The sequence below is a fragment of the Carcharodon carcharias genome, chromosome 10 (genome assembly GCF_017639515.1).
Source record: "Carcharodon carcharias isolate sCarCar2 chromosome 10, sCarCar2.pri, whole genome shotgun sequence".
Taxonomy (NCBI): Eukaryota; Metazoa; Chordata; class Chondrichthyes; order Lamniformes; family Lamnidae; genus Carcharodon; species Carcharodon carcharias.
Genome location: NC_054476.1, coordinates 54,795,879 through 54,819,188, shown reverse-complemented (window position 1 = coordinate 54,819,188; position 23,310 = coordinate 54,795,879). Strand labels below are relative to the sequence as shown.

Sequence of the window (23,310 nt, the reverse complement as noted above, 5' to 3'; positions counted from 1 at the left end):
TATCATAGTTTTCATAATATTATCATGGTTTATTGTGAAGTAGGTTTATGAGTATGAGTGTGTGTGGTTCTGTCTGTGATTTAATTGGATTGGAGTCAGATAGACTGCAAGGTTGAAATTATCATAAGTAGTTAGGTGTAAATGGATTTGAAATGATGATGAGTAAACATGGATGAGGGCAGCATGTAGGGTGTGAAGGAAATTTGCATTTTTAGATAAGTGAAGGGATTGTTTAGGTTTGAATGGGATAATAGGATGTTTACAACCGACAAGATAAGCAAGGTACCAACTATATTGGCAACGTGAAAGATTTTTATATTATGGGAAAAGTAAATTTCCAAAGACACAGAGAACAATGGAATTTACAGACTAAAGAGAGAGAAACATATATACAGAAGGATAGAAGTCTATGTTGGGAGGCCATATAAGATCTAAACGGACCATGTAAAACAGCCAAGTCACTGGATATATTTAAAAAGGAAATAGACAGATTTCTAGACTCTAAAGGCATCAAAGGGTATGGGGTGAGAGGGGGAGTATGGCATTGAGATAAAGGATCAGCCATAATCATATTGAATGACAGAGCAGGCTCGAAGGGCCAAAAGACCTATTCCTGCTTCTATTTTTCTATGTTGCTACGTGTAGTTGGGAGTCTGATTAATTAAGAATTTGGGGATTTGTTATAGTATTAAGTAACTGTAATCTTATGTATGTGCTTGAAATCTTTTCCTGTGTTAATAAACATTTTAATTTAATTTTTAAAATTTCTAAAGGTGTTGGTGGACTCGTTACCTCTGAATTCAGTGCACAAGTCTCATATAAATACAAATTGCAAAACTGTTGATGATAGCATGGCCAAGTTTCCCTTGTGGATTTGGTCTGCCTGGCACGCATCACCTGCCAAATCATAATAGTATAATGATGGCATAGTAGGTGTAAGGGCAAAGGGTAGTGGGGTATTGGTTGGCTTAGGGGCTATAAAGGGCCATGGCAGGTGATTGGAGGGCATAGGTTGGCATGGAGGGTATGAGGGGTTATATGGGTGGGTGAAGGGGTATAGATTAGCATGGAGATGCGGAGATGGTATACAGTGTGTAAGGGGCCATTGGGAGGTGGGTAGAGGCATGATATGGCATTGATTGGCATAGGTGGGACATGAGGAGTGTTTGGGGAGTTGAGGCGGTATGAGTGATGAGGGCTGGAGGGCTGTTTTTTGTTTTAATGCTTTTTTAAAAACTTTAACAAAGTGCCAGTACTCCAAGGCCAGCCTTCTGCCCAGCCCACCTCTGCACCGGGCATCCTCCAGATAGCTTGGCCTGACTCCCAGGGAACTCCGCAACCCCAGAATGAAAATCCCTAATTCCGGAGCACTTTTTCCTGGGTCGGGTTTGTGAAGCCGGGGAATGTCCCAAATCTGCGCTCCCAATACGGGAGCAAAACTTCAGGTCTTAGACTCAATCTTTTAAATATATTCCAAAATCTGATTTGCCTTGCTCACTGCTACAGAGCATTGGTACAGTTTCAAATTATCAGCAACCAGGACCCTCAGATCTATTTTGGTTACGATGCACATTATTTTGTTTCCATTCAAATATTAGCTCTTTCCTTGATCCCCATATAAAGCACTTCGCATTTCTCAACATTGATTTCACCTGCCACTTCTGTTTGGTTGTACCACCTGCAAATTTAGCCAATATCCTTCTGGCTTGTAGCTCTCATTTATAATGGTATTAAACAAGGAATCACAAAAGAGGATTGATCCCTGTGGGACCTCACTGATAATGTTGCTCCTGAAGATGATGATTCCTATACTACTATCACTCAGATTCTGTCAGTCAACATATGCATTTTAAAATATTTAAAATGATTACCATTTTCTTTATAAGTGCCAGCCTTTGCAGAGGAACTGCATGAAAGGTCTTACATGAAATCCAAGTATACCACATCCACAACTTTATCCAAGGGGAAAGGCAATTGGTAATGTGACTGAACCAGTAATCCAGAGATCTAGATAAATGCGCTAGAGATATAAATTCAAATTCCACCACAGCAACTGCGGGGGGGGTGGGTGGGGGGAGGGAGGGTGGGAGGGGAGGAAGGGAGGGTGGGTTGTGGGGGGGGAAGGGGGGGTACTTCAAATTAAATAAATTAGTAAATTTTGTATTAAAAAAATAGTCTCAGTACCAGAATGCTAAAAACCCATTTGGTTCACTAATGTCCTTCAGTCCTAATCTGGCCAACATGTGACTCCAGACCCTTGGCGATGTGACTGACGCTTAACTACCCTCTGAAGTAGCCTAGCAAGCCAACTGCTGCAGAAAAGTAAAATGAAAATAAAATCAGATGGACCACCCTAGACACCAGAAAGGCACATTCTGTCCAGTTGATCCTGCAAAGTCCTCCTTAGTAACATTGATAAAATTGAGAGAGAGAGAGAGCTGTCTCATAGACAAGTCAAGCATCTAATATAGGTGTACGCACCTAATCATACCTTACAGCTAATACTCCGGACTCTTTTATCGCCACCCCTGGTTAAGTCCTGCCCCACTGAAACAGTGGTATACTGTAGCAGTCAACAAGGCAAATCAGATTTGGCGATATATTTGGAAGGTCAAGATTAAGCCTAAGACTTGAATTTTCACTCTCGGGTCAGGAGCACAAAGTTGGGATATTTCCTGGCTCTGCAAACCTGACCCAGGAAAAGTGCCCTTTAAGTTGGGATTTTTGTTCTGGGGTCGTGGGTTTCTCTGGGAGTCAGGCCGGGTGACCTGGATTGAATACGGAGGCTGCCAGGTTCAGAGATGGGCTGGGCGCAAGGTCTGCCCCAGTGCATAAGCATTTTGTTCAAGATATTTAAAAAAATATTGAAACAAAGAACAGCCCTTCAGCTCTCACTCCCCCACACACTCCCCAATGCCACCCATGCTTACCCATGCCATCTCAAACCCTCTATCCACCCTCCATGGCCCCAATATTGACTCCGGATCCCATGAAGTCTCAGGGCATTCAAACCTGGGTGAGAAGACTTCCTGCTGATTACTACCTACTTCAACTGATGAATTTCTAATCTGCCATTTTAATATCACTTGTCAGAAGCATTGACAGTAGCAAGGGGATAGAATATACTCTAGGTAGGGGACTTCAATGTCCATTGCCAAGAATGGACGTCAGCTGTGGCTCAGTTGGTAGCATACTCACTTCTGAACCACAAGATTCCAGGTTCAAGTCACATGTACCTCTCAGGCTTGAGCACAAAAATCAATAATGACACTCCAGTGCAACACTGAGGGAGCACTGTACTGTCAGATATGCCACTTTTTGAATGAGATGTAAAGTCGAGGTCCCATCTGCCTGGGGCTTGAATGTTGAAGATCCCATAGCACTATTTTGATGAACAGCAGGGGAGTTATCCCCTGTGCTCTGGCCAACATTTATCTCTCCATTAACATTACAAGAAAACCGATTATGTGGACATTATCACACTGCTGTTTGTGGGAGTTTGCTGAGCATATGTTGGCTGCCACATCTCCTACATTATAATAGTGACCACAATTCAAAAGTACTTCATTGGCTGTAAAGCACTTTGAGATTTCTGGTGGCCATGAAAAGCACTTTAGAAATGTAAGTCTTTATTTCTTTCTTTCATGGCTTGATAACACACTAGTGATCGAGCTGAGCTGCCTGGGTCAGGAATGAAATATCTTCCAGACAGAGCCTGCAGAGGTGGTAGGAGAACCAACAAGAAAGAAAACCTATTTAACCTTGCCCTGACCAATGTACTTGTTGCAAATGCATCTTTCCACAACAGTATTGGTAGGAGTCACCACTGCACAGTTTGTGTGGAGACAAAGTCTTGTCTTCACACTGAGAACATCCTTCATCTGTGGTACTCCCACTCAGCTAAATGGGATAGGTTCAGAATAAACCTAACAGCTCAAGAGTGGGCATCCATGAGGCTCTCTCAGCCAGCTGCAGCAGATAAATTGTATTCAACAACAATGTGCCAAACCTCATAACCTTATTCCTCACTCTACCATTACCATCAAGTCAGGGGAGCAACACAAAAGCAAAATGTTGTAGATGCAGGAAATCTCAAATAAAAATGAAAAAACTTGAAATACTCAGCAGGTTTGGCAGCTTTTGTGGAGTTCTGGTGAAAGATCACGACCTGAAACATTGGGCCATAACTTCTGAGCTCCAGCGCGTCATATTGCAGGGAGGGGGGAGGAATCCCAAAGGTGCACTGGGGAACACTTCACCAGAAGTTCACAGGTAAGGTTTGCACAGCAATTGCCCGGGATTGCAAACTCCCCCTTGGCAATTACCCTGCACTGAATTTAAATCACAAATTTCAGATGGTTCTGACTGGGTTACATCGATAGTGACTCAATCTAAAACCTCTTCGAACTTCTGGATAACTATTGCACAGGCCCACACGCCATGGGACTCCCCCAACACCCCTGAACCACCAGGGGGACACCCCACCAAGGGACTCCCAGCACCCCAAAGGGACTACACCTCTTGGACAGGAACTCTCCAACTCATGGGATTCCCCCCACTCCCATGGGGACTCCTCCCAACCTCCATGCCAGGCTCAAGTCACAACCCTTACCCTCCCCCCACCCCCACTGGTCAGGGCCAACTTTCACCCCCACACCTGCCCTCGAGGCCTGACCCAACCCCTGGGGGTGGGTTTGGACTGACCCAAAATCTCCCAATGTGACCTGAGTCCCCCCCACCCCCCCTCCCAAATCCTACCCACTTACCTTCTACACTTCGCTTCTCCTTGGCCAGTCAAGGATCTTTAAACTTGGCTGGACCTTTAACTTACCTGGATTACGGCAGCTAGTGCCATTTAAAAGAGAGCATGGCCTCCTTGCATCCAACAGGGCTGCCCTTTGACACTAGGCCCCAATGACTCGCCCAATGAGTCGGCAGTTCAGACAAGACAAGATCGAAAAGAATTTCAGGTATGAAACAAGAACCAGAGTGGCAATCTCACTCTGAATGCCACTCCAAGGAAGTCTAGGCCCAATAACTCTGTTTCTCTCTCCACATATCCTGCCACACCTGTTGAGTATTTACAACATCTTCTGTTTTTATTTAAGCCTGGAGACCAGCCCTGGTTCAATGAGGAGTGTAGGAGGGCATGCCAGGAGCTGCACAAGCTATACCTAAAAATAAGACGGCAACCTGAAGCTACATCACAGGACTTCATTTATGCTAAACAGCAAAAGACAGAGCTCAGCGATCCAACAACAAACAAAATAGATTAAAGCTCTGCGATACAGCCTCATTCAGTTGTGAATGGTGGTGAACAATTAAATATCTAACTGGGGGAAGAAGCTCCACAAACATTGCCATTCTACATGAAATAAAAACAGAAAGTGCTGGAAATATTTAGCAGGTCTGGCAGCATTGGTGGAGAGAAAAACAAGAGTTAATGTTTCAAATCGAATATAACTCTCCTTCAGTTCTTTCCATTTTTATTTCTGATTTCTAGCATCCACAGTATTTTAACTTTTTTCCCATCCTACATGATGTAGGAGCCCAAGGCATCAGTACAAAAGACAAGGTTGAAGCACTTGCAGCTATTTCTGCCAGAAGTGCCAAGTCAATAATCCATATCAGCCTCCTCCTGAAAGCCTCATCATCTCAGACTTCAGCCTATTCAATTCATCCATGGAATATCGTGAAATGGCTAAATGCATTGAATACAGCAAAGGTTATGACTGCTGACAACATCTGAACTGTTGTACAGAAGACTTGTGCTTCAGAACTAACCACGCACCTATCCAAACTGTTCCAGTAAAGCTAAAACACTGGAATTGACCCAAACATGTGAAAAATTGGCCAGGTATATCCTGTCCACAAAACAAGACAAATCCTACCTGGCCAGATTATTGCCCTATTAGTCTATTCGGAATCATCAACAAAGTGATGGAAAGTGTTGTTGATAATGCTTTCAAAGCGGCATTTACACAGAAATAACCTGCTCACCGATGCTCAGTTTGAATTCCAGCAGGGCCATTTGGATACAGATATCATTAAAGCCATGGTCAAAACATAGGGTGGAATCGTCCCAGATTTGCACTAAGTGTGGTAGAAGGTGCGAAATATGATGTTTTACCCACAATGGCGGGTTTTTGGGCCATATCATCTGCTTTCCAGTGCGTCCTGCCTCATTAATAATGTATTCATGGGAATCCCACCAGACAGGCTCCGATTTTCCTGCCATGCCATGACCTCAGCACTTCCTCGCTCCGGGCACCATATTTAAAGCGCACCAGAACACTTCATGTCTACAAACCAAGACTGCTCCAGGTAACAAATGGCACCAAAAGCAAAGGTGATGGCAGCCCCCAAATTAGGTGATGCCTCGCAAGGGCACATGCTGGCTGCAGTGGAAGGTCACCGTGGTGTTCTCTACTCCTGCTCTGTCCGCAGGAGGTCCACCAGAGTCACTAATCTGGCCTGGGAGGCAGTGGCAGCAGTGGTCAGTGCCAACGGAACAGAGAAGGTCAGCCATCCAAGGTAGGGACAGGATGAATGATCTCATCTGCTCTGCTAGGGTAAGTCAACCACCGCATCACTCTCAATGCACTCCCAAACCTATCACACGTCTACAGGGATCTCACACCGCAAAGGACAACACCACTAACTCTCACACACACCCTCACATCTCCATCAGTCTCAGGTCTTCTGGAGCTCATGCCCTCATCCCATCCATGGCTCCATCCAACACACAAACATTCCAACCATCCTTATCATCTGCTGTGGCATGCGTCCTGCTCACACTCCCGCCATCTGTTTTCATGCAGGAGAAGCTGGCTTACAACAAGAGAAAGAGGTCCCAGGCTGGGCATGGAGTGGCCGACGTTAGGCCCCTCACTCACTTTGAGGAGTGTGCCACTGCGCTGTCTGGTGAAGACATGGACTGTGACTGCAAAAAAGGTGAGGTCGGTGGCAAGTACCCATGTGAGGATCCTATATCAGATCATCCTTTTCCCAATGCAACTTTGAGTGCTCTTTCCTATTTTTGACTCTGCTGCCATTCACTAATTAGCTCTACTTTGGTTCACAGGGAGCTCTGCCAAGCAACCAACGTCCTCAGTCAGCCAGTCCATTAACTCCATCAAGGTCCTCACCTCCAGCCAAGAAGACACCTCCTCCATGGAAGAGCTGGAAATAAGCAGCCTGAAAGACCCATCACAGCACTTACCCACACCCTCCACCAGACACACACCTCAGTGGGACCTAGATCTCGAGCAGGCTTGGGTTTACAATCTGGTGGTCACTGCAGGGACATGTGTCCACAGCAGGGGGAGGCAGGTTCAGCCGAGCTCCCCAGCATTCAGAGGACCACTGGGGAAGAGGTATCTGTGAGGTGAGTCAGATGATGAGCCTCTGGATTTGGCCTTCCAACTCATCGTGGAGAGTCAACAGAAGGCGGGGAAATATCATGCAGAACTGTTGAAAGCCCTCAATAGAGTGGCACACAAGTCAGAGGAGTGCTTCCGCCTGCTCTCTGATGAAGTGGTGCCAACATGTGCGCATACTGAGGACCCCATGGGAAAGATGATGGATGCCATAGAGATCCTGTTCAGGCAGAACGCGGAGATGCACACAAATCTGCACTCCATTGTGTTAGTCATAGGTGAGTTCCTGCAGTGGCAACACAAGAGGGAAACGGGGAAACCTGGCGCCCCTCCAGGTGCTCCTTCTCCTCAAAGGATCAGGCGGGGACCCTAAGGGAGGAGTGACAGCTGGGCACCTGGGCCATCCATAGAGGCTGTCTGCTTCCCCCAAGGTCCCTTTGCCTGTGACCCACCCCCCTTCCCCAATGCAACCTTGTCCTCTGCCACTGCAGAGGGAGCAGCTGGCCCACAGGAGGGCAGCTAAAGCAAGCCAGAGCTCTCTAGGGGATGCATGCCGAAGTCATCAGAGGCAATTGGACCAACCATTGCACAGGCTGTCTCTCCAACCCTGCTGTAGATGTCAAGGCAGCACCTAGAAGTGGTAGGCCTAGAAAAGTTAAGAATTTCTGATCACAAATGATTGCATGGGTGAACACACTTTGTCACATTATAATCTGAAAATACATTCACTTTCACTAATGTGTCATGTTGTCTTTCAGCATCATTTGAAGGCTTCCTGAGTGCTCCCCCTGCATCCCACACCACCCCCACCCCCCTCCCCACCCCAACCACCACCACTAGCAGTTCAGCTGCACACAGCTGGACCACCATTGATTCTGGAGGGAGAATTGTTAGTGGCACAGTCTTTTGTGAGTCTCTTTCAATCACTCTCCTACACATGCGGAACGTTCATCCATCACACTAATCTCAACGTCCCGAGCATTTTCAATGCTACCTGCTAGAGCTCTCTATCAGTTGTCCATCTGAGCTGACCTGCATCTTTGCCCACCCACTGATCACACTCCCATGCAGCACCTCAGCCCTCACATGAGCCTCCGCTCACTTTCATTAAGAAAAGATGGTAGTGGTCAAATTTCTCAAGAGCTCCCCCACCATTTCTCCACCCCCAGTCACCCATGTCCTTTCCCCGAGGACCATATACCCACCCCAGCATAACATTCGACCATTCCACCGTATCCTTCCAGCCCCAACTCTCATCATTCCAGGGTGTCCAGGTAAACGTGCACGTTCCCTATCTTCCTGAAAATCCCACCCCCATCCATGTTGATCTCCCCGACCTCCTCTTTCCAGCCCCTCCATGTTAGTGTTTACCTCCGTGTCCCCACCAACCACCCTTGCTGCCCCTTCTACCAATACCATCGACCCTCACCCTCCCACTCTACCGGTTCCCTCTGCCCCCTATTAGTCTAACCATCCCCTCCTACCATGACCACCCTGAGTTCCGCAGGAAGCAGTCATTGGCTCCACAGACACCTCCCTTACACGTTCACCTGGACATTACACCCTCCGCAACACCTTCCTCCCTCTTAAAACTTTCTCCCTTCTTACACCTTCCTACCCCTTACTTCTTCCTCCTGCCCCTCACACCCTCCCAATCTCACCCACACTGACACCTTCACCCACCCCTCCCACCTTCCCTGAAATCTTCATTACCTGCCCCTTCCAACCTCACCACAACCCCCAACTCCAGTATTCCTTCCTCTCCTTTTCACACCTAGATATTCCTCTCCACCCCACCCCTGCTTGCCGATCATCCATACCAATGCACAGCGACATCCGTGAAGTTCCGAAGCAGACCTGAAGCATCAACAGAGACCATGGAAGATGGTGCGGGCATATGGCGAATCTGTGACATTGAGAAGCCTCAGCAAAGTCGAAGCTGCTGCGTGGAGACCTCCCACTTTCCAAAAGCTGCTTCACGGCAGAGCCATGTGCATGAGGATCCACCCAACATGTGATCAACGTGTTCCTCCAGGGTCCGTTAGCTATAGGGTTCCAGCATCATCATCTCCTTGGATGCCTGTGATCTGAGCAAGGCCCTAAAGTTAAGATCCACTTGTCTAGACATGTTCTGAGCCGACGTGTTTTCCCGCCGTTGTAAGGGTAAATCGGGCATGGGGGAATGATTCCGGTTGGGCATAACTACATCCCACTAGTGGGCTGCAACTCAAATTTGCACCAGCCTCCAGCAGGATTTACGATCTGCCATGGCAGACACCATTGGGTGATCTTGCTATGATTTCACACCAGCGTAAAATCAATTTCTGCCCCTCTCGCCAAAATGTTCCGCCCCCGCCACCCCCGTCCCGTCCACTGCAAATTGGATCAGATAATTCCACGTATAGACAAAAAGAGCTGGATTCCAGAGATGAAACGAGAGTGTCAGCTTTTGCAGCATTTGACCAAGGGTGGGACCAAGGAACCCAAGCAAAATTGAAATCAATGGGAATCAGGGGAAAAACTCTATTCATTGGAGTTATGCCTAGCACAAAGGAATATGGTTGTGATTGTTGGAGTTCAATCATCACAGCCTCAGAGCATCGCTTCATGAGTTCCTCAGGGTAGTGCCCTAGACCCAAGCATCCTTAATTGCTTCATTAATGATGTTATCTCCATCATAAGGTCAGAAAGTCAGGAGTGTGATGGAATATTCTCCTCTAGACTGGATGAATGCAGGTCCAGCAACATTCAAGAAGCTTGACACCATCCAGGACAAAGCAGCCCTCTTGATTGGCACCCCATCCATAAACATTGTCTCCCTCCACCACCATAATGGCAGCAGTGTGTACCATCCACAAGATGCACTGCAGGAACACACCTAGGCTTCTTAAGCAGCACCTTACAAACCCACGATCACTACCATCTAGAAGGACAAGGGCAGCAGATGCACGGGAACACCACCACCCAGAAGTTCCCCTCCAAGCCACTCACCATCCTGAATTGGAAAAATATTACCTTTCCTTCACTGTCACTGGGTCAAAATCCTGGAACTTCCCCCCCAATAGCACTATGGGTGTACCTACACCACATGGACTGCAGTAGCTCAAGATGACAGCTCACCACCATCTTCTCAAGGGCAATTAGGGATGGGCAATAAATGCTGGCCTAGCCGGCAATGCCCACATCCCATGAATGAATAAAAAAGTGGGGATGTCATTGATGATTACACAGTGTTCAGTACCATCCATGACACCTCAGATGCTGAAGCAGCCTATGACCGCATGCAGTAAGACCTGGACAACATTCAGGCTTGAGCTGATAATGACAAGCAATATTCACACCACACAAATGCCAGGCAATGATCACATTCAACGAAAGAGAATGTTTTTATAAGTAAGCCTTATTTTCTGATATAGGTATGTCCTTTTCAGATAACTAATAGTCGGGCTTAAGACTGCAGCTGGCTAATCTGACTTTAGCCACTGGGCTTTACCTCTGTAAATTTAGAAACCAGTCCAGCAATGAGGTATTGAATGTGGCAATCTCAGGCAATACAAGAATTCACTTACGTATAAATATTAGCTTGGAAGTAGTTGAAAGTATTAAAGAAATACAACCATGCATTAAGTATGCATCCTCTGCAAGATTATATAACTAAATCCAAAAGGAAAATAAAACAATTTTTTAAAAAGCATCGAATAAAAAGGTCCCAGATTCAATCCCTGATCTATTGATGCTCATTCAGCCAATTCAACAGCAAAAGCTGTATAATTCACCTCAGCGATCCTGAGCTAAAGGGAAAGAAAATTAACCAAAGTTCATGCTCCTGACCAGCATTTGGTAACACCGGATGGAAAGTGCACGTGAATATCGGGTGAGGACAGAAAGGGTTCAGCTATGCTTCTCTTCATGGTCGAATAAACTACCAACATTGACTATATACGCTCACATATGAGGGGTGTAAATGTATCAACAGCCGTTGAACTGTGCTGGAAGCTGCTGACACTTGAGGAACTCAATGCCTGCGCAAGTCAATACTTTCAGGGGAGGAGAGGAGAAAACTTTGGGGCAATTTATATTAAGACCATAATCCTCAGTTTGGAAATTCTACAAGTTTGAAAATATTTTCCCTATTAATTCCAATTTATTTTCTTTAGGAATAAAAATTAGGATTTCTTTTTGCAGATGTATAACAAGAGACACATGCTGGGGATACTAAAAGCTGAAATGGTCACTCAGTTGTTAAAAGCTTACATTACTCAGTGAGAGCTCAGAATAGCCAGAGAAATAGTGATATGAGGATGAAATGTTGTGAATGTGCACAGATGTATGTGGACCATGGGTCTGACTCTCCCAAAAAAAAACTGAAACTTAAATTCTTAGACATAGCACATACATACATGACATGCCTAAGGATTTGTGTATCGGTTTTTGATGGATTAAAGAATGGACCTCACATGGAGATTAATGTTGATGGATATTTTTAATAGAGAAGGGAAAATCATGAATATTACTTTATGTTTATTAAACAAATCATGGTGGCATAAACAATGTAGCAAAATTCAGGAATTTATACAGTTCTGTAACTGCTCAGACACTTTACCAAACAAATAGGGTGGAGTTGTCCCAGAAATTGGCAAAGACCAATATTGGACGGGGAAATCAGTGTGTGACACACTGATGGCAATTTTTTTATACAATATTGTCCGCCACTTTGCATTTTATAAACAGAGGCACAAGTTTTACAGCAGATCGCTGGCAGGGCAGTCTCCAATTCACCCGCCCCGCTGTCACTTCAGGCCTTCAGTAAACGTCGCACCACATTTAAAGGCCGCCCCTGCACAGAGATAGCACTCTTCAAGTGATAGGAAGCTGCTGGGAACTGTTAGTTGCCTAAGGGAGGAAACATGCTACCCCCAAATTTAGCAATGCCTCCCTTGAGCATCTCCTGGACGCAGTGGAGGCCAGCTGCAATGTCCTCTACACCTGCTCTGGGCAAAGGACCTCATCCAAGGTGACAAATCCAGCATGGGAAGCAGGGCAAACACATTCCAAAAGAAGACATCTACCCAGTGCCGAAAGAGGATGAATGATCTCCTTTGTTCCAGCAGGGTAAGTCACTCTTCTCATCACTCTCAACCCACACATTCATATACCCATCACACATCCACAGGGATCTCACTTACTGCCAGCTCAAGAGACATCACCATTCACTCTCTCACAAACACCTTCATCTACCCTGAGGATCATGTCTCATCCCGTCCATGGCACCACTCACCACCTACACATGCCAGGCACCCTTCTCACCTGGCCTGGCAGGCATGCTGCTTATGGTCTCTCCATCAGTATTCATGTAGGACAAGCTGGTACACAACAAAAGGTTTTCAGAACAGGGAAGGAATGCCTGACGTCAAGACCCTCACAGACTTTGAAAATAGAGCCTTCCAGCTGGCTGGTGACAACATGGACCCTTCCTGTGCTGATGGTGAGGTTGGAGGCGCTCAAGCAAGTGAGGATCCAGCAGTCTAACATCCATCAGACAACCATGCTGTGAGTCAGTTCTCCTGTTCCGCAGCCCCCTGCCATGCACTATTTCTCCTTGCTTTCGCAGGCACATCTTGGAAGCCGAGGGGTTCCATAAACTCGGTTGTCAACTCCAGCCCCAAGGACACCACGGAAGAGGAATTCGCAGACACCAAAATGGAAGACCCATCACAGCATTCACCAACACTCTCCACCAGCGCAGAGACACACACCTCAGTGGGATCTAGAGTAGCCTTGGGATCACAATCTAGTGAGCATATCGCACCGTCTGATCCGCAGCAGGGACTTCCCAGGTTTCTGGCACTCAGAGGATTGCTGGAGGCCAGAAATTTGCTGAGTCTGAGTCAGATGAGGAACCTCTGGACTCAGTCCAGTTGCTGGAGCTGCAAATCCAAGCTCTGGAACATCAGTAAGGGATGTCTGCTGCACCCCTCAAATTGCAATATACAATAGAGGAGTCCATTCACCTTCATTCTGAGGTGATAACGCAGGCATGCCAACGCACTGAGGTTAACACTGGTAGGATGATGGCCACCATGGAGACCTTGGTCTAGGACATTGGTCCCACTCTGCTGCAAGAGCTGCACTCCATCACTGAGGTACTTGCAGGCATCCAACAGTGTCAACATGAGAAGAGGGGGCGGGGCATCTCAAGCTCACTCCAGCTAGCCCTTCTCCTCAAGGAGTCAGCCGGAGGCCCTCAGGCACCCATGGGGAGGAGCAACAGCAGGTGCACACCCTGATGCCATCCACCCAGGTGACTCCGGGAGTGTCCAGCTGATCCGAATCCCCTCTTCCTGTGACCCCAGCAGCTCCAGTTCTACAGGTTGAGGAGGGTGCCACTGTCACACAGCAGGACTCCAAAAGCAGGACGGGCTCTCCAGGTCATGACCCTCCAGAACATACCCACCAAGGTGATCACAGGCGAGAGGGCATAGCAGTCAGCAAGCCACTTCCACCTCCGCTGTAGATGTCGGGGAGCACCAAGACATAGCGGCAGAGTTGGAAAGGTCAAGAAGATGTAATTGCTTAACATGGGTATGGGTGTTAATCACTTGAACTTAATGGTGACCATTGTAAATGCACTCCCAAGAATTGTATCCTTGTCTTGTCTCCTTGTTATGATGAGCAGTGCTCATGTCAATCAGATGTGAAACCTTGCTTCCTGCACAAAATTAAGGGTAGTGTCAAAGTCCAGGGCCTCTGCACTGTGCAGAGTGTAACCTTTCAAGCACAGTGATTGTCCAGCTTCAAAGTCACTGTCCAGATTAGTGATGCATGCACCTTCTTGTGTCTTTTGTTTCCTGCAAGAGTCTCAATTACAAGCGTCACTGGGTTCCTTGATGTTCTTTGTGAGCTCTCAGAGGTGGGGCTGCCACACCACCTTGCCACCATTTCTGACAGGTGACAGTGTGGAGCTGAAGGGAACAGGTGATGAAGCCTGCCAAAGTATCAAGCTGTCTTAAAGTCCATGTGCCCATTTTATCTCAGCAGTATCTCTATGACATGAGCCTCTTCATAGAGCCTATGTGTGCTGCCCTCAGACAGACAGGTGTCAGACGTTCCCAGATGCAATGTGAAGATCTCAGGCGTGTCCTCACTGCATATCGTCATTATCCTCCTGGAATCATGTGGCAATGAGGGACTCACAAGTACACCTGCCTCATCTGGCCAGTGAAATGGCCTCATCACCTACGCCCTCACCTTCCAGGACCTCATCACCCTCATCCCCTTCGATTTCCTCCTCATCATAGGAGACATGAAGCTCTTGCATCTCCTCAGCATCCAGATCCTCCCCACTTTGTATCGCCAGGTTGTGTAATGTGCAGCAAGCCACTATGATGCGTGACACCCTCTGGGAAGTGTACTGCAGTGCTCTGCCAGATCTGTCCAGCCACCAGTACCTCACTTTCAGGATGCCAATGGTGTGTTCAAACAAACTCCGGGTTGCAGCTTGAGCCTTGTTGTATCTTCTCTCACTAGGAGGCTGAGGCCGCCACATGGGTGTCATCAAGCAGGTGCTTTGTGGGTAACCCTTGCCCCTGAGGAGCCAACCCTGCATCCGGTGTGGTCCCCGAAAAATGTCAGGGGTCTGAGACCTGCTGGGGATGTATGAGTTCTGGATGCTTCCAGGTTATCTTGCACACGCCTGCATGATCCGCTTGTTATAGTCACAGACCAGCTGAACATTGAGAGAGTGGAAGCCATTGCGGTTCACATACTGGGTTGCTCGTTACCAAGGAGATTTAAGAACCACGTGAGTGCAGTTAACGGCTCCCTGCACCTGTGGGAATCTGGAAATCTGAGCAAATCCCAGCATTTTTGCTTCCTGGCCTGCCTGATCTCTGTTGAAGTTGACAAAGTTCTGTGCCTTGGCAAAAAGGGCGTCCGTGACCTTCTGGATACATTTGTAGGTGGAAGCTTGCAGAATCCCACAAAGGTCCACAGTGGAGCTGTGGGAGGAGCTACTGCTGTAGAAATTGAGCACAGCAGTTATTTTAACTGTCATTGGCAGTGTCATGACCCTCTGAGTCCCCGTGATGCCAAATCCTGCAGAAGGTGGCATATATGCACGACCAGTTCCCTTAACATGAGCAGGTGTCGGTGACACTGGTTCTCGCTCATCTGCAGCCTACACGTGTGCCGTCTATGGACCCTGGGCCCAGCAAAGCACCTAGGAACAATGGTTCTGTGGGTTTCATCCTCTGCTGTGGAGGAGGCCCTTGGTCTTCAGGGTTCTGCTCCTCCCTTTGACGAGCCAGGTGCCTCTGTCGCATTCTTCTCCTTCTTCTCTCCTGCCTATAAGCAATGAAGCAGACAGCGTGATTATCAGGCTCTATGTTCCTGATGGTCTCTTCACTACAGTATCGAAAAGAGAGATGCAGGGGTCAGCAATTTTTTCCTAAGAACCACTCTTGATCAAGTCATCACCTACGGCTGCCTCTCAAGGCTCCATAGTGCATGGTCGCGGAGAGTCCAGGTCACCATATCGATGCCCAATGTTTAGTATGCATGATGATTCACTATCCCACCACCCAATACTGCTCTAAACCATACGACTGAACAGAGGCAGCTTCTACCGTTCGACAGCACCCTGAACTCTCATCTCAGGTGCAGACATTTTCCTAACCTGCACTCCAAGGCTTCATATTTTGCTTGGACCATGAGGGTGACTTTTCAATGTCAACATAAACATAATGCAAGGGACTAGGGGCACATGCCTCTGTCAGTGTTCAATGGCCACCTTTCCCAAGAGGATATTCAAGCTTGCCCAATCGCCCAAGGGTTCTGCAGCACCATAGCATTCATTCAAGTTTGAAGTGTGCGCCCGAGAGGGGTTAACAGTAGAGGAGTAATCATTGACACTGTCAGGAATTAGTTCTGCTTGAATGAACACAATTGCTTGGCTAGCCTGACTCCAAGCATGTCAATTGAGCTCAAGCTAAATGCACTCAACTGCAGAAGAGTGCTCATCTTTGACATGTTTTGGCACATGCCGGCTGTTTTCTTCCCCCGGCATATGTTTGTATTTCAGTCTGTGCTGCCAGAACTCCCTTGCACTGTCACCCTTGCCCCAACGTTCCCTTCTCCCGCTTCCTCCCTTGCACTGTAGCCCTTGACCTGAGGTTCTCTTCTCCCTGGTACTGTCGCCCTTGCCCCAGCATTAAAAACCAGCCACAAAGAAATCACTATGGAGACTTGTCTGTGACCATCCTCATTCCACAAAACTGCTTCCTTGCATTGCGATCATCGCAAGTGCTGTGAAACGTTTTGTGCAATCACCTCCAAGTTCCCTTCAAAGTTCAGGTTACCAGGTGCACACTTTTTAAAGGCTGTTGTAAATCACCCCATTGTAAAATCACATTAAAGTGGACTTTAAATTTGATGTGGGGAAGGTGATTCCTATATGTGCTACAATAATGAGATGTGAATGCAATAAAATTAAGTTTCCAACGTTGGGAAACACTGCCCACCACTGACAGTGGGGGGCACAGTGCCAGGGAGAAGAGCTCAATTGACATGCTTGGAGTCAGGCTAGTCAAGCAATTGTGCCCACTCAAACAGAACTAATTCTTGATTGCCAATGATTGCTCCTCTACTGTTAACCCCTCACATGCACATTCAAATGTGAATGAATGCTATGGTGCTGCAGAACCATTGGGCAACTGGGCAAGCCTGAGGATCCTCTTGGGAAAGGTGGCCATTGAACACTGTTGGAAGGGTGTGATTCTAGTCACCAGGAAATGCGCCTATGGTCTTCTTGCGAGTTCTCCGATCTCGCCACCGAACACGCCCGTCACGATCAGGTTGCAAAAGTTACAATTTGAGACTGAAATTGTTTTAAATTTGCGGAGATTTTGATGGATAAAAGCATAGAAGATAACTCAGCTTGTAGAGTTTCAAATTAGTGAAACCATAATTAGACATAAAAAATACTTTTTACCTATGATTTCATTGTGCTGAAAATTTAATCATTTTACTGAAAGTTTACAACCAAGATTTAAGCAAAAAAATCTCTTGAATCATACTTACCTTCACAGTTGAGCTTTTGCATTTCCCACCGTTAACATGTAATTTGTACTATCAGTCTGTACCTATATTTTGGATCTGTTCCAAGTTCGTATGTTCAAAGATTGAAAAACTATAACAGCAAAATTTAACTCTTTTGACATGATCATCTTTTTGTCTAAGTCTGTCCTTTTATAAATAATATTTTGAGGAAAACATGAAGCCTTGAAGCTGCCACCAGGAGCCTTGGCTGCATTGATTTCAACAGAATGAGGTATATAGTTAAATTATTCTCAGTTGTACAATAAATATTCTTGAAACTGCCATATGAACTGGATATGTCCCAATGTGGGGTTGCTGGGGTGGGGGGAGGGCAGGGTGTAAGCGGGATTGTTTGGTGGAATTGAGGGATGAAAATTCATAGTGTAAATCTCCCAGTGACTGTTCTTAAAGTAACAGCATTAACATGTCTGCCAGCTTTGCAGGCTGGAAATAGTACATGTCATACGGGGCAGGGATTTCTCCTTGTCCGACAGGCACAGCGGGCAGGCCAGGGAGCGGCCGTGAAACGGACCACCGTGATCGGGCCCTGATCGCAATTTCACCCTGGCTGGCCAATTAACGGCCAGCCAGTGTGAACGGTGCACTGAAATGCTCAGCGCTGCCGAAGTGGGGGTGAGAGGATTGCAAGTGCTGAAGTCTGCAGGGAGCACGCACTGAAGGCTCCCTGAAGGCAGGAAGCTGCCTCAGGAAGCTGAAGAATCTTAGATACAAAAATAAAAACATTACAAATGATAAAAACATGTCCCCACATGTGACTCAGTCATATGAAGAGGGACATGTAAAAACTGATGTTAAAATTTTTAAATTGTTTTTTTAGTAACCGTTGGAAACCTCATCCCTCCTGTGGATGAAGTTTCGTTAAAAATGCAAAGGCCGCCTGGCATATTTGCCCGCTCGCCAACCGAATGGTTAAGCAAGCAGCGAAAAATACAAATTAATTAATTGCTTAATGGCCTGAATAAGCCTCTTAATTGTCGGTGGACGCAGTGCTGCCTCTCGCATGTGCCCACCTACTGAAAGATTGCAAGAATGCATGGTGACATCGGCATGCTCGCCAGTTGTCATTGCATACTATTTCACTCCTGTTCAGGTTGGGCGCCCACCCACCCACAGGATGAAAACCAGCCCAAGAAAATTCAAGAAGGGAAGGAAGGTAAATCTCCCAGCCAGTTACTCTGATGTGTCATTAGCTGTTCCACTTTGAAAATTTATATTATATTAAAAATATTGTCTATGATGCATACATTCTGCCTTTAGCTTTCTGCACATGGATTTCAGTCACACTTTTTGTGATCAAATTTAATATTGAAAATGGAAAACATATAAACACTTTGCCATCATATAGCTGATAAACCGACATCATTTAATTTTTTTTTAAAGAAAATGAGTCAACCATTGTTTTCTCAGTGAGCAATATTTCTAATTTCCAAAAAAGATGGAAAAAAAGCACACAAGCGTTTTGTGATGATTAAAATTAACTATTAAATTGTATATTTAACACCTTCATGACTGTTCTTGATGTAAAATTCTCAAGTTTGTCCCAAAAAGCATGGACTTTTACTGGATATTTTCTAAAACAGTCAGTGGAATTTTATCCAAGTATGTGTAGTATCACATGGTGCAATGTCATCCTATTTTAAAAAACAAAACCACTTTGTGCATTCATGTTCCAATAACATTACATTCGAATATAAATTATTTAGCAGCCCACTCCTGGTTGTACTGCTATTTCATTGCATTTTCATGTAATATGGCTTTGCATTATAAAGATGAAAAAGTACCATTCAATAATGTTTTTAACAGAATTAATTCAGATACTCAGTGAGAATAGAAAACAAAGGTGCTTATAAACATTGAATGTACAACTGATGTGACAGGAATTTTATTTCACATATGTTTTTGCGTGGATAGCAAATCTGTTGCGACCAAGAGGTGACCATTTCAAACTAATCTTGCATCTGCAAAGCAGGGTTTTGTTCAATATGAAAAAGTCTGCACTGTTGGATATTTGATCTCTCTGGTTCTACATTCCCATTCTTGTGTGAATAATCGTTTTTCTTTTAAATCTATAACATGACAAACTGATATGTCTTTTCAGACTGAGAGAATGTGTTTGTAAAGACTGCATTTGCTGATCTGGGTAGTCAATTGAGCAGTATCAGGTCCAAACTATTGTGCAAAATTCATGTGACTAATATTTTTTTCAAATTCATTTTCATTTTCTAATCTTCAGACGAATACATGGACAATGTTCTCCTGGTGCTTCAAACCAGTTACTACGTGAAGTGACTTGCCCCTCGATAATTCCTCCCTCATCATGGGGAAATTTCTAGCTTCTATTTGCCCTGATGAAAGAGTTTTTCTCAGGGTCTTGCTGTTCAGTAGCTAATGAACACTGTTTACACACTATCACTCCATGGCACAGCACGTTGGTAGAGCCTTTGCCAAAGTATGCTTAGTTTTGAATCCCAAGATAAAAAAACATGTTTCAGAAATAAAACAAATCTTCTTCCACTCTCTAAAGCACTTTATTATTGCTACTAAAATATTTCAAATCCATTCATCAGCAGCCTGGAGGGTTGCAGAGGTTTACGTTCTGTTAATATATTTCCTTTGTGCATATGTACCTTGGTAGAGTTTGACAAATCTTGCCTGTGGGATCTCTGCAGGTTCGGATGCAGGGGTTGGTGCAAGTCTCATATTGCCACTCACAGGTAGAATGAGCTGGAGACAATATCTTTGCATCTGTATAATACACAAGTAAATTCTGTATTTCATTCAGGAGTCATAATGATGTAAAAGTTTTATATATAAGATACCTGTGTCAACAATCTGAAATAACATCAAGTCCTCATTTGTTGCTCATCACGCATGAAGGTTCATGGTCAAATTCCTGCACATGTTTTTAAAAAAATGTACAAACAACAAAGACAGTGATTTGTAATGTATAGGAATCTTCCCAGCAACAGAAACAATTCAGTCAGACTGTCTGGAGCCTCTCAAATGACCTTTATATTCATAAAATAGGCATTTAGATATCTTTCTGTTTTACCCCTTGCCTCACATTCCTAAATTGCTTTATTGCATTATGCTTCCATATTGCTCAGTTCTACCTATTGCCTTTTGCTTATATTTAATTTTGTTAGCTCTATCTCTGTCTCAGCCTGTGCCCTCCAGTCTTTCAGTGTTGGCCTCCTCTCTCATCACTGTGCCATTGATGGCAGAGCCTTGAGCCATTTTGGCTCTACCCTTCCCTTCAGCTCAGAAACATTCTTTCACTATGAAGGAGTTTGATGGAAGAGACATAGAGTAGATGTTTCTACTTGTACAGTCTAAAACTAAGGATAATAAATATATGATAGTTGCTAATAAATCCTATTGAAAAATTCAGGAGAAACTCCTTTGCCCATGAGAGTAGCTTGAATGTGGAGCTTGCTATTACATGGATTAGTTGAGATGAGTAGCATAGATGCATTTAAGGGGAAGCTAGGTAAGCTTATGAGTTAGAAAGGACTTGAAATATATACCGATAGGGTTAGATGAAGTAGTGGAAGTTTGATCATGTGGACCGTAAACAGTGGTGTAGACCAGTGGAGCCAAATGACCCGTTTCTCTGTTGTAACCTCTACATAAGCAGTCTGAACATCTTACATTGAAGGATGTGTGTAAACTGTCCAACATCTAACTATATGAGAATGTGATCCAGGGGTACAACTGTTCAGAATCTCCATTTGAATTTACCCCCATATCATGCCTTTTGCATGTGTCCTTGCATGCGCTTCCCTAATCCTTTCAAGGGCAGACTGAGAAATATCAAAGACAAACCCTGATATGATTCATTATTCTGCTTTATTTCAAAAACAGCAATTGCAAATATAAAGCAACAATCAAAGGAAATTCCAGTTGGTTAGTTCTATCTTGCTTCTCTCTTTAGAAAGATGTGTGGGAATAATAAACCAAATGTCCTTCCATTTCCTGGACTAAATTGCCTGCCTTTGGCAATGCATTTCTTTCAGACCATTTTGAAGTACATAAACTGATCTCTTGGATTTTTAGATTGTGGCTTTTCTGTTCTTTGGGTACTCTGTTTGAAACTTGACTACTCATACGTTGCAATACAGACTACCTCCTAGCTAGTGAGTTGCCAGTAGGCCTGTCAATTAAATCTGCTTCATTTCCTCCCAAGATAAATGGGATGTACCTATTGCATTACATTCCCAATGGGAGGGTCATTAATAGAGCAGTGGATGGCAACCGGTAGCAGCCTGCAGATTGCTTCTTGAGAATGTGGTTAAAGTGCTCTGCCCAACTTTCTAGAACTTGAGCTTTTACTGTGAGCAGCGTTGAGCTTTCAGCACGAGGATTAGTGATGAACCAGTAGACTGCGGTCTGTATGCAAATTTCAGAGCATGGTAGAATCTCTTCGAGTCTTTGTGGTCTGCTTATGACTGAAGTTCATCTGTTTTCTGATTCAGCCAAATGTCTTGAATCTCTCTGGGCTTGTATTGGACAGTACTAAGGATAATGGAATAATCCATTTTTAATAGATGGATCTAATAATAATCCATCATAATCATGGATAATGATGACTTGTCATTGCAGGTAAATGGTGTTAGAAATGATGAAAGCTCTCAAACTCCTGTTGAGCAGCAAAGCTCCAGAAACTGATGATATCCCAGCTGATGTCTCCAAGGTTGGAGGTCAATGCCTGGTCAAGAAGCTCTCTGAACTCTTTCAGTTTATGTGGGAGTGAGGGAACATCCAGCAAGAATACAAAGATGCCTCCATTGTCCACCTGTACAAGTAGGAAGGAAAGTAAGAATCTTGCTATAATCATTGAGGGATCTCGCTTTTCTCCATTACCAGCAAAATCTTTAACAGAATCCTTCTAAACTGGAACATCTCAGTCAGAATCTGCTGCCAGAAAGTCAGTGCAGTTTCAGGAAGTGTTGAGGAACTACTGATATAGTGTTTGCAGTTAGACAGCTTCAGGAGAAATGCCAAGAACAGAACATGGACCTCTACACCATGTTTATTGACCTGACTGAGGCCTTTGACAGAGTTAGATGTTTCCTCGTGGGTAAGTCCAGAAGTAGGGGGCACTGTTTTACAATTAGCAGTTGCCCTTTTAGGTCAGAGATGAGGAGAAATTTTTTCTCTCAGAGGGTTGTGCAACTTTGGAATTCTCCACCTCTGAAGGTGGTGGAGGTGGGGTCGTTGAATATTTTTAAAGCAGAGGTAGATAGATTCTTGTTAAGCAAGGGAATCAAAGGTTATCGGGGCAAGACAGGAATGTGGTAATCAAAACACAAGAAGATCAGCCATGATCTTATTGAATGGCGGAGCAGGCTCAAAGGGCCGAATGGTCTACTCCTGTTCCTATTTCTTTTGTTCTTAGCCATGAGTGCCTTTGGAAGGTAGCAGAGAAAGTGGCTGCCCTGAGAAATTCACCACCAATGGTTCAACAGTTTCATGACAGCATGCTTGTGCGTGTCCTAGATGATATTGTGTCTTCTGACCCATTCCCAGTCAGTAATGGTGTTAATCAGGGCTGTGTGCTAGCGCCAACCCTCTTCAGCATGTTTTTCTCTGCCATTCTCTCTGATGCCTTCCATGATGGTGACCCTGGCACCAATCTCAGATATTGCATGGACGGGTAGTTGCTCAATCTGAGACAACTCCAGGCAAAGACTAGGGTCTCCAAGGACGTACTTCATGATTTCCTGTTTGCCGATGACTGTGCAACAGCTGCCGGTTCACAGCTGGACATGCAGCGTATCATAGACTTGTTCTCCAATGCATGTGACAACTTCAG

General features: G+C 45.2%; 1 protein-coding gene across 1 annotated transcript in view; it reads right to left on the bottom strand.

Annotated features, from left to right (window-relative positions):
- Positions 1 to 23,310, bottom strand: part of otog (otogelin) — a 346,092-nt gene that overhangs the window by 98,162 nt on the left and 224,620 nt on the right. The window contains exon 31 of the mRNA XM_041196645.1: positions 20,123 to 20,240. Coding sequence (XP_041052579.1) covers positions 20,123 to 20,240 — 118 coding nt within the window. The remainder of the gene's footprint in view (positions 1 to 20,122; positions 20,241 to 23,310) is intronic.